Source organism: Dufourea novaeangliae, unplaced genomic scaffold (assembly GCF_001272555.1).
Source record: "Dufourea novaeangliae isolate 0120121106 unplaced genomic scaffold, ASM127255v1 scaffold108, whole genome shotgun sequence".
NCBI lineage: Eukaryota > Metazoa > Arthropoda > Insecta > Hymenoptera > Halictidae > Dufourea > Dufourea novaeangliae.
Genome location: NW_015374014.1, coordinates 2,679,187 through 2,691,586, shown reverse-complemented (window position 1 = coordinate 2,691,586; position 12,400 = coordinate 2,679,187). Strand labels below are relative to the sequence as shown.

The window sequence follows — 12,400 nt, the reverse complement described above, 5'->3', positions numbered from 1 at the left end:
TACATTGAAAGTCGTGTTTTTTTGTTCTTCAAAATAAGTTACTAACGTTCAAACTTTGCGGTTCAAAAAGGTCATTTATTATACAACAATTTTATACACATGAATATCCTTCTGCATATCACCTCATATATTAATACCGTTAACGCGTTCATCATCTCGATCAGTGGAAACTGACGCTAAACTCGTACAGTGGGACCAATGAAATCTTTGAATAGAATTCTATGTATAAGTCTAATGCTTATTAAAGCTAAAGCCGAAAGAGTATAAATTATCAAAATACACTCATGAAAATGGATAGATAAAATCATTAAATAGAGTTGTCCGATACTTCACAAATTTTCTCTAACACGCCACCGTCTGGATACTTACCTCGAACCCGTAATTAACGCGTTAAATGAATTGCAAAAGTCATATCATATCCATCAGAAATCGACCGAAAAACGAGGGCCCCTAATCGTGTCGTGTCACGATGGACCACTCGAGGATCCAATATCGTCCTCATTTTTCGTCGTCGAAACGGGCCGAACAAGGATTTTGAGTGCGGTTGTCACGCGTCACTCTCAAGGACCCTTTTCCAACGACCCGTCGACGGCCGATCGACGACACCATCGGGGTCGTTCTCGTCCGCTGGAGCACATTTACGATCGCCCCCAGCCACGCCGACCGGCAAACACACCAATTCGACAAGATACACGCGGCTCGGTAATTGGGTAATTGCTATGCTAAGGTATACCGGTGCGTACTGGGTAATTACCGTTCCGCATCGGTGTCTGGGCTAACGGACTGTCGCTTTTGCCGGTAAAAAGCGAAACTCTTGGCTCCGAGGAACGAGGAAATTATTTTTGGATCAACTCGCCACAATTCAACGGTCTCGTTTAACGAGCTTCGCGGGTAATGATGATGTAATCGTAAACACCCGGTAGTTCTTTTTTCCCCCAAGGGAATGTTGTCGGAAATTAGTGGGTTGGACAGTTCTGGTGTTTTTAACCGGATATTACTGTAACACTCTACTACGTAATTTGTTGATATTTACGCGTCTGTTTTTTTATATACTTTCTTTGACTTTATCGCGTCTTGTGGCTACAGTAGTGCCAAGTGTCTAGTACATCGTGGTGCGACGGACTAGAGATATTTATACCTATGTGCAAAAACTAAACTAAAATATACAGTATGATTCGTCTGTAGAAGCTTTGATTTTTGAAAAAAATGATAATACTAATACATCTTTATATGTAGCACGTAGTGTAAGTGCATTGAATACAAAAAAGAAGGTGAAAGTAAAGGGAACAGGAAAAAAACTGCACTTATTACACAGTGGGTGATCAAATCATTATAGTCACAGTACAAAAACTATGTCTTTTTTGTATTTGTGTAGAAATGAAATTGCAATATCAAGATTTCTACACTGGGTAATTTTTAACTGTCCACTAATTAGACTTAGTTTACGTAATTATCGAAAATACAGTTAAAATCGTAAAATTGTCAATTCAGGCAGGTAGTTCTTATAATCTGATCACCCAATGCAGATATACACCTAACCCTGAATCGAATCAAAATGATAAATAAACTTTGTCTAGAGACTATCAAAGCTAAACAGACAGTCACAAGTATATAAGGTTATTATAGAAGAATGGAAGAACACTAAATTTTGAAATAATAAGAATTTATTTGTGGAGTTCAAAACATAAGAAAAATACTGTTAGGCTTTCGTGGGTTTTTCGTAGAAATGAAGCCACGTTACACAGTACAGAGGACATATCAGTCGAAGATTGGTTCTTTGAAAATGCGGATTTGAACACACCATTTTGTTACAATTGAAGAACAGAAAATCAGATCATTAAGGATAGAAGATAAATGATCACAAGTCTTAATAAATGCAATTTTAGAAATACGCATGGAAATTGTGAGTGCCGTGATACTTTATTGGTTGTATACAGGGTGTAATAAAAGTGTTGTAGGTCCCGGCAATGGGTCACTCGTGAGGTAATTTGAAACAAGTTTTTCCTTAGCAAAAATATTATCCGAAGTATTGTTAACGAGATATTAACGAAAAACCCGCAGTGCCGGCGGAGCACCCGCAGTAGCGTTGGCTTCCGATTGGTAGGTAACGTCACCGCTACAGTTCGGTCGGCAGACTCGCTTTCCGATTGGTCGGCGTTTTTTCGTTAATATCTCGCTAACAAAGCCTCGGATAACATTTTTGCGAAGGAAAAATTTGTTCCAAATCACCTCACGAGTGATCCATTTCAGGGTTCTACGACACTTTTGTTACACCCTGATTAACATCGCAATTTCCCTCATATCTTCAAGTACACAAATAAATTCGTATTATTTAGAAATTGTAAGGCTTCTTTCCTTTTACACTGTACATATGACAACACTTACGGTACGTCTATGTATTTATGTTAGTACACAGCAACGAAAAATGTGGTGTAAAGATGTCACTCTCTTCGAAATACCAAACAAATTCCCCACACATAGCAGGTGTCACAACGCTTATTAGTGGTGCTGACCATCAAAATGAAGCATATTCAATATAAGCCAATTTCGTAATCGTCGGTACGCGTCACGACGAGGACGTCGATCACGAATTAATCGTCATTTCGATTGCTCGAAGAAACGAAAGAAAGATCGAGGGGATCAAGTAACAGAACGAACGATGACGAACCCGGCGATGACGACGCGACAATGATCGTCATCGCAAGGTGAGTCGGATATTTGTGCATCGTTTTGACCCGCGCCATGACCCGCTGATGATATTCTCCCGATGACACGATCGCCCCCCGGCAATACTTTTAATGCCGGCGCGGTGCGACGCAACGCGGGGGGATCCATTCGAGGACTCCACGATCTTGCCGAGAATTTTTCGTAAGAATCGGGTACATTGTAAGATCCTTCGACGTTTCCATTAAACGGTAAGCAACTTTCAGAGATAATTGCCTCGCAATACCGTCGTGCGAGAGATTTTTTACAACTTTTTCCTTAGTATGAGGGATCGACGAGTCGCCGCAAATAAAAACTTGCTCGAGCCTGGTTCGTAATAAACGGATGGAAAATATGGCGAGAATGACAGTGATTTTATTAATACTTTGTGCTAAAAGCTCGAAATGAGGTTGAAGGTGAACGGATAATTTTATTCGTTCGTTAATTACGAAATGAATAAATGGTGTTAATGACACGGGCAACGGATTAACGAGGAATTGAATCGAGTCTGGTGACATGAAAATTGCGAATGTCAATTAACGTGGATGGTAAAGGATAAGTACTACGATAGTATTTTTCTTATTCTGAGTAATGAATACTGTGCTTTTTAATGCGTGTCTTTAGTTAATTATACCTACGTATACCGAATATATAATTACTCGAAGAATAAATTGGTTACTCTTCAAACATTGTTGAAATGATTTGGGGTTTTATAGGTAAATATTTTTTTCGCGATTATTACAATAATGTCTAGTGTTATTCCAATACAACGTTTATTCCATAAGTGTCCCTTTTTTAAATTTCACGAGTCTAGAGGAACCATGAATACAGTAGATAGGTATATGTTAAAAGTACTAAAAAGAATTTACCAAAACAGTAACTTCAATGCCTTATGTACATTTAATATACGAAAATGTGGTAAATATTATTATGATTATAATAACGCTAATTTAATCATAAGTATAATAATATTTTCAACATTTCTTCTTGTTAAATTTACATAATAAATAGAAGATTTATCTTTTATTATAATAATAAGAAAGTACTGTGACAATAACTTCAAAAAAATTATTTGTACCGACAAATTACGATATCACACACAATGAAATTAAATATGACATTTAATATTCGTATTGTTTACATTCCAAATAAACACTACGAAATTTGCTACACGTTGCTCATACGACGTTGTAGCCATATGTTTTTCTACACATGCTTGGCCGCTAATGTAGTTCATTACCAACAGATTTTAGCACTTATTTCACGAGATATTACGAGTGGCAACAATACGTGCTAGGGTATTAGATTTCCTTACTTTATACTTCATGCAATGAAGACGATCATTATTATTATTAACGATTCTACTTGTTTCCCTCTACCGTAGAAATCATTTGATAAGTCAGGAATAGAGTAAGTGTGGTTATTACTGCGGATGCCTCGATTACTGCGGAGATTTATGAAACAAATAATATTTAATGTTGAAAAGTACATAAGCTCTTGAAGATTAATGATAAAATTACTTTAAACTTCATTACAAATAATTATTGGTAAATATCTACAGCAAAGTTGTAATTAATTCTTTTATCGTAGTTTGAAAGTCGTTAAGCTTTGATCGATTTCCCAAAATGACGGTTCCGAATGCCTATTTAAAACACATTTATATGTTTGTTATCAACAGTAATACATATAATGTAGCATTATTACTCCATAGAGTAAGTTCTTTTTGCAAAAAGACAGTAGATTATTCATCTACAGTGTATTTTTAATTTTTATTTCTTACCGCAGTATTAAATACAATACTTTACACCACCTGTGTTTATTACTGCGGACATGCATGGATTACTGTGTGCCAGTTACTAACGAAATACCGATTACTGCGCGTATATTACTGCCGACTTGTGTTAAGAAAAATATTAGTATAAATACCTACCTATATCTTGTAAATAGCAAAATTAATTATGTTAGGTAACTGCGTAACCTAACCTATTTTCGACCGCATTTACTAATTTAAAAAATAAAGCTACAGAATTAATGTTGTTGAAAAAAAAATCAGAATAAAAAAATGTTGAGTTTCTTTTGAAAAGTTTATTATTTTTTTTATTATTACTGTTTATATTGTAATAAGGCTTAATATAATACTATAAATATATAATAAATGAATACTTTCTGTCTTGTATATTATGTCACATCCTTCTTACATATAAATCATTTTTCTATTTACAAGATATAGGTAGGTATTTATACTAATATTATACTTAACACAAGTCGGCAGTAATATACGCGCAGTAATCGGTATTTCTTTAGTAATTGGCACACAGTAATCCATGCATGTCCGCAGTAATTCCTGCAGTGAGATGTGGCATTAATTTCTTTGATTTCTATTATATCCGTCTATTAAGTATCCTGTTCTCATTTTATTATGGAATTAATATCAGCAAACTTACCTAAAAACAAGAAACAGGGACTTTCATTAATTTGAACGTTTTATCGAGCACTTTAAAGTTAACCTATCCTGAAAAACCGCAGTAATACCCACACTTACCTTACCTTCTGCCAGCCTGTCCCGTGAATTTGGCAGATTCTCGGGATAAGAAGAGACGAAGAAGACGAAGAAGAGGAAGAGAACAGGCACGCGGAGGCGAGTTCTACGATATTCAGCTCGATCGATTCGCATCGCCCCACCTTCATTTTTATTCGGCCTTTGGTACAGAGGACTTGAGATACGCACCAGAGAGCCACGACCTCCTCCGCCGTTATTTATCACCGATTATTTCACGCGTTTTACTTTTTTCCGCCGGAACGAGGCATTATTTCGGACTGCGTTACCCACCTCTCGCTTGGGATAATCGACGACCTTCGGTCGAAAGAAGTACCCGTCGAGACCGGGGGTCAACCGGTTTATTCGAACAACTTTTCGAACGACTGTGCAGAATTATTTAATCTCTTCCTTGTACTCCTCGCCGCGTTACGAGAGAATAACGTATTGATCCTTTGTGTGTCGCGGTTAATTAACCCCTCGCGTCATCGGGACGATATGTTATAAAACACCTCTTCCTTGGACGGGTATAAAGTAGCATTTTTATTTCTAACGACAAACTTTTCCTAATACTCAATTTTATGATCTCTTTCGTTACTAATTAATAAATTTATCCATGAAATGTTGAAATTTGTGCCAAGTAATAATAAACCAACATCTGTAGACAAATTTTAATTCCATTGCAGAAGTGGGATATTATACCGAGTGGTCCACCTAACTTTATCACCCGGAATATCTTGCTTGTTCTTGATAATATTACAAATTGTTTCACATACAAGTTGAATGGTTTCGAGGGGGAGGGGGGAGGGGCGCACAATTTGACATGATTAGTTTTTTCTTTGGTGAATGCATAGACATATGAAGGTCACCGAAGTTTTTTTAACAAATGGAATCATATATTTTCTAATACATTGTCCGACCTAGCTGGACATTCTCCACAAAAAAGTATTAACCTATCTATGCCGAAAAACCATTAGTTTAGGAGATATTTTAATTTCAAAATTACACACGATGTCTATCGACGTACTTGTGAATATCAACTTTAAGAAGGTAAACATCGTATTACTAGTACCACTTTGCTATTCTGAAATTAAAATATCTCTTAAACTAATAGTTTTTTTTGGTAATAAAGTGAGATGGACCACTCTGTATATGTATTTGCGGTTCATCGTTGTATTTTATTTTTTTATCTGTTTTACGTGAAACGTCCAGATCTCCTATTTCTGTAAATACGAGTTACGTATTTGAAATTTAGAATTGTTTTGGAGTTCGTGGATATTAGTAATTTTTGCATAATCTGTGAAAACAAGAAAATTAAATGCTATATTATTATAAGTCATTAATCTGTCATTCGTCATCATAAATTTATTACCGCAGTTTATTATTCATTAGAATTACATTCTGCTGAAAATTATTCTATAACTATGAGCATCCACCTCCATTTTTCACGATTACAATACATACTTAAAGTACACTTCAACTAAATAGGTTGTTTGAAATTCGACTAAATCGCTCGCACATCGTCACACGGCCGAGGTTTCCCGAGTTTTCACGAAGTCTCGCGAAATTCCGTCGCGCTCCTCGTTCCGAGAAATATCACGCGATTTCGCCGAAACCAATGTTGGCACGCACCTGTATCGCGCGATGACTCTCCGCCAATCACCGAATTGTGCAAAAAAAGACTCTCGGTGCTCGGGTATTGTCCTACGCCGAAAGCCCGCAGAACAGGAATAATACTGGTACTGTTCTTTCGCGACAATTTGCACGTGCCTCGCGTCGTTGTCATAAAGTTTCTATTGTTGCAAACAGCCAACATTTAAAGCACGCACATCGCATCAGAGTTCACGACTCTTTACTTTGTATAGTTTAATAAATGTTGTAAGTATTCTGTCACTTATTGTAACTTCTCGTGTGTTTTACTGGACTCGCGCAAGAGTCCTCCTTCAACCTCCACGCTCAGCGCTCAGCGATCTCAGCGATTTCATATCGGAATTTGCGGCTATCAAGCCCGTTTCGATACATAGGTGTTTTTTTATCAATCATTAACAAAACAGTTAATAGACTCTGATTGCTAACATACGAATGCGTCTGATCATAGAAGATGATCATGAGGTAATCGATGGTGGAAAATGATGGAAGGTGAAGAAATTTGAAAAATTTTCAAGAATTTACTTACCGACAAGCGGCACCATAAGCGTATAAATGGGTTGTACACCGGCAATCGCTTTCGCGATGTTCTGCAACTGCGGTAGATAGTCGATGAAGCAATTAGTGTCCGGTACCAGCTGCCTCGGTCTCACTTCGATTTCAACGGATACTGAAGACTTCTGCAGAATTTGCTGTAACATACAAGAAATCATTATATAGGTTTTTTGCTCTTTATTATGTACCCATTAGAGATCATTATCTACAAAAGGAAAAATTACTAAATCAAATTTACATATCTGGACCCCAGAGCCAGAGTGTCGATGGTAAAGATACTTCGTTCTAAATTGTTTAGTTTTTAATATAATAATGTAAAAATGATATTAAGTCCATATCTTGTTCCGAGTCAAACAGTCGAATGTCTTAATGTAATGTTCAACAACTTCTACATAAATCCACTCAATGGTTCGAAGGTAGCGACTATTTCTCGTTGAAACTTTGCCGAACGATTCCAAAGTTACAAGATTTCGGCACTTTTGATTTGCTCTCCTCTGAAGTTTGAAAAATGTGACTTAATACACCCTGGTTTTGGGGTCCAGATATACAGTATAAATATTATAGTTAATTCCTAAATAAATAGCACGTATGATATTACAGTATATGTAATGCATAACATCATATTACTAAAGGCGACAATTGACATAAATCATTGCATCATTACTAGAGTACTCGGGACGAAGTTTAAGGGGTCATGCTCAGTCAGGAGGCCGAAAAAAGAGTGTTCTTTGGGAATTTTTTTCTCGAAAACTATAAGAGCTTTTTCACAAAATGTGTTTGTGTTTCAAAGATTGCAGTTTATACATTATAAGGTAATTTTTTTATTTAAAAATATTTATTAGTAAAGAAATGGTAAGCGATCTCCCGGATGTCTCTTCACAAAAAGTGGTCTGCCGTGATCACTGTAACTTTGTAACGGTTCATCTGAAATTAAAAATTCAGTAAGATTTATGTAATGGAAGAACTAATGTTCTTGAACGTGGGGTTTTTCGAAATATTGATTAGGAACAAAATAGCGGACGTTTCCCTGAAAAAGTGCGATATTAATCTAAAAAATCACTCGTTTTTAGTCAATTGAAAAAAAAGTATGGAACGAACAAAAGAATCCTTCGTTCAAGGACAAGTTTTTCTGATTTGAAATAAGGCGCAAAAGGCTTCATGTAAATCGACACAGTAGTTTTCGAGAAATATTGATCACCGATTTGAAAAATGTAGTTTCGAAAAAAACGCGTTTAAAGTTTCAAGTCAAGCTTACACTTATATAAAATGTTCATTTTGTAACGCCTGTAACTCTGTCATTTTTAATTGGATTACCTTGAAACTTGCACAGAATATTCTCGAGATGTTGTACTTAAAGAAAATGTAAATAGTGAAAAATCTTTTGAAAATTTTTTGAAAATTTCTGACTGAGCATGACCCCTATTTTTAATCGTATATCGTCGGAATACATTATTTTATTTAACAACAAACGAGCACAAAAACATTCCGTTCAACTTGATAAATTAAATTAAACCAAATCTTTGGTTTTCTCCCGGCACTCATAGCGGGACCTATTTGTTCCGCGGATCGACCCAGGAGGACGCAGTATGCAACGGAAGAGACAATACAATTGAATCCCACGTATACACATGGGGCGCATGGTGGAACGACTGCGCACACTACGGAGAACAATGTCGACTCGGCGGCATAACGCGAATACCAAGTAGCTATTGTTACAGCGAAGGATACGAACGTAATGAGCCCTCTAATGTTACCCTTTGCCCGTGGGACGATGATCGATACACGACGGTAAATACTGTGATATATTGGTCCCCTCTAGCCTAGCGAATGAACTGCGCACAATGTGTACACATTGAAACGTTGGATTCTGTCATAAATAACTACAGCAGAACCGCGATTATCGGAAACTTCTAAATACTGATTGTTGGAGCACAGAACTAATGGACAAAGATAATAATGATTCATCTGTTTTTTATTGATGTATGAAATTATAGATCTCCTAAGTGAAATATCCCGAAAACCGTTTATCAGATTTGCTGAATTTGTCTCTCAAATACGCGTAACAATTAACCCTTTCAATGCAGCGGATCACTGTATTGTAGAAATCCGATCGAAAACTGCCAAGCAGTACAATCGTTCCTCTTTCGTTTCGTGTCGAAAAATATTGCTTCGTTACAACAATACTGTCAATACTAGCAGTTAGAATTGGATCATTGATTATGTAACATTTGGCAGTCCTGCGTTTAGAAGTTTGAAGTAGTTGTGTCTGACCATATAAAAGCAGATCAAGCAGCATTTTTCGACAAATAGTTAAGTACTAAGGATAATGAAACATTAGTAATAATTAAGTACTTATAATAACTAGACGTCAATACTAACTCAATATCAACATTAAAAGAAACACTTCGGACGAATAACAATTATTAAGTTTAATGATGGTAGAATATACAGGGCGTCATGGAATTGCTGGTACATCCGGGTAGATGGAGATTCTACATGAAAAAATAAGTCAAAAATATAAAATAAAAATTTTTCATTTGAGACTTCGTTTTTGAAATCATCGACTTTGAAAATCTGTTGAATACGCGTGCAATTGAATAGGACTTGGCTAGCGCGTCTGTTCATTGTATTCCGTTTCTACTTACTACCAGGACCACGTACATACGGTTTTAGATTAATTTTCAAATTCTATTTTCCCAAAAACAAAGTCTCCAAAGAAAAGATTTATGGCATATTTTCGACGTATTTTTTCACGTAGAATCACCCCCTACCCGGTTGTACCACCAGTTACATAGCACCCTCTAGTAATATTCACTGTAGAATGGTTCCTTGTAATTCTCGTAGGATTAGATTTTCGATTGTATGGACTTATAATCCACACAAATACACAGGAAGATTGTTACTAAAATTTATAAGAGTCTTTGTATTACTTCTTACACGAGAAAATTTCCACCGAAAGAAATAATTTAATAATTTACGTACGTGTGACTGCATCAATGAACGTATCAATCCGTATAAACATACGCTGTCTATGCACATAGAATAATTTAAAAACTACTAACAGAAATTAAAAGAACTCATTAGCACGTCACTAGTCGTTGTTCGAAGTGCCATGTGAAAAATTACTGCATAAAATGACTGTATAAAATTACTGCAATTTATCTAAGATAACGTCTTTTTCAATGTTGTGTAACTTTTATCATAAACGGTTTAATGTGACAGCTGCTTCTTGCGCGGATTTAACCACAATTCAATAATAAGTTAATTAATGTTTCGTTACCGCATGTGATCAGTTGATGTTATATTCAACCACTGAATGTGAGTTGGGTGTTTGGGGTCATATGATCCCTCTCTAATAGGATAAAATGATCCCAGGAATCATTTTACCCATATGCTATATTATTGTTTTTTGCTTTAGTTACAACCGGAGTGGGGCAGAATTTTATTCGAATAATACACAGTGAAAAGCAGCAGTATCTAAGAGTGTCGTTTTGAGCTTTAAACAGTTAATGAGATTAAATAATTGTTCGACAAATGTCGATTCATTCGTAAAGAAGTATTATTTTATTATAAAAATTGAAATTTCTATATTTAAACAACTAGAAATGACGAAATACTTTTTTTATCTTTTATTCGTTATTCGAAACGTTTATTCGAAAAACGCTAAATGAAGCTGTCGTTTATAATTAAGTGTCATCGCGTGCGCGCGGCGTAAATCACTATCGCGTAGACAACAGGATGCCCTCGGTGGATCACGTCGATTTCTGCGTAAATGAGGCTGCGACGCTCGCGCGTTAGCCAGTAATTAAAATCGCCGCGGTGACTTCTCACATGTGGCGGCGCGCATGCACGCACGAGAGTGCTTACAACCTTACCACTTCCTGCATTTAGATTAATAAAGATGCGTTTTAGATGAGTGTTCAAACCCAATTATCTAGAAAATACAACCTCAAAGGACAAAAATTTATTTTTCTTTTATATTCAATCGTCTATTTGTAACAATAAAACTTGAAGTATGGATCTTGAACTACAAATCATCATCCCTCAATCATGGATTATCAAGCTTAAACTATCAATTTGAACCATGACACACAGGAAACTATGGAAGTTCTTTAAGGTTAATGTCAAACAATACTTGCTCACGTTCGAAAGATGCTTTCATACTTCTTTACAAGCAACGTTAAGCTATACAGTAACTTCGCTGAAGGATTGAAGACACCTGCTCTAAAATATTCAAGTTGCCATCTTATGTATAATCATAATCACCTGCACCGACTGTTCCCTTTACTCACAGGACATAAAGTATCATACGCTAATGAATGAAAAGAAATATAATAACGGAAAGAGAAAATATTCTGTATCTATAACGTATTAATTAATATCAATTCTTTTGATCGATTTTCTTACATCAGAATCAAGTACTGAACAACTGACAGAGATGTATTTTAATTTTTCCTACAAATTTTTTTAATAACTTCAAATTAATACGATTTATGACTGTTTCGATTTAATCAATTCGAAATGCTAAGAAATTCGGTTGATATGTATGCCGATTCGATCTAAAATTAATTTAAATCCAGAGTACTGAATATAGCTGCACACCGTGAAAAGTAAAATTATTCACCGTGACGGGGAATGGAGTCTGCACGACGGTGCATAATGAACATCGTTAAAAATCGTCGCGCGCCGGCCTATTACGGATTCGTAGGTATTTCGAACGGCAGTGAATTCTGGAATGTTAGCTTTCTTTGAGCCCGCGACGCACACACGATACATGATAATTACCCGGGGACGAAGTTTTATCGAAACTGAACGCGTAGGAAATGGTAAAGGAGAAACGGTGACTTGCGTCTTTAGTGATCTTAATCTCAACAGAATCGCTAATAGCCTTACGAGAATACGTTAAGTCGGTGAGAAATAAATGGCTGACTACCATTCATGTCTGTAGACTGTTATAAT

At 36.2% G+C, this 12,400-nt stretch overlaps 1 protein-coding gene across 1 annotated transcript in view; it reads right to left on the bottom strand.

Moving 5' to 3' along the window:
• Positions 1-12,400, bottom strand: part of LOC107188798 (telomerase-binding protein EST1A-like) — an 81,690-nt gene that overhangs the window by 20,890 nt on the left and 48,400 nt on the right. The window contains exon 6 of the mRNA XM_015577159.1: positions 7,416-7,578. Within this exon, the coding sequence (XP_015432645.1) occupies positions 7,416-7,578 (163 nt within the window). The remainder of the gene's footprint in view (positions 1-7,415; positions 7,579-12,400) is intronic.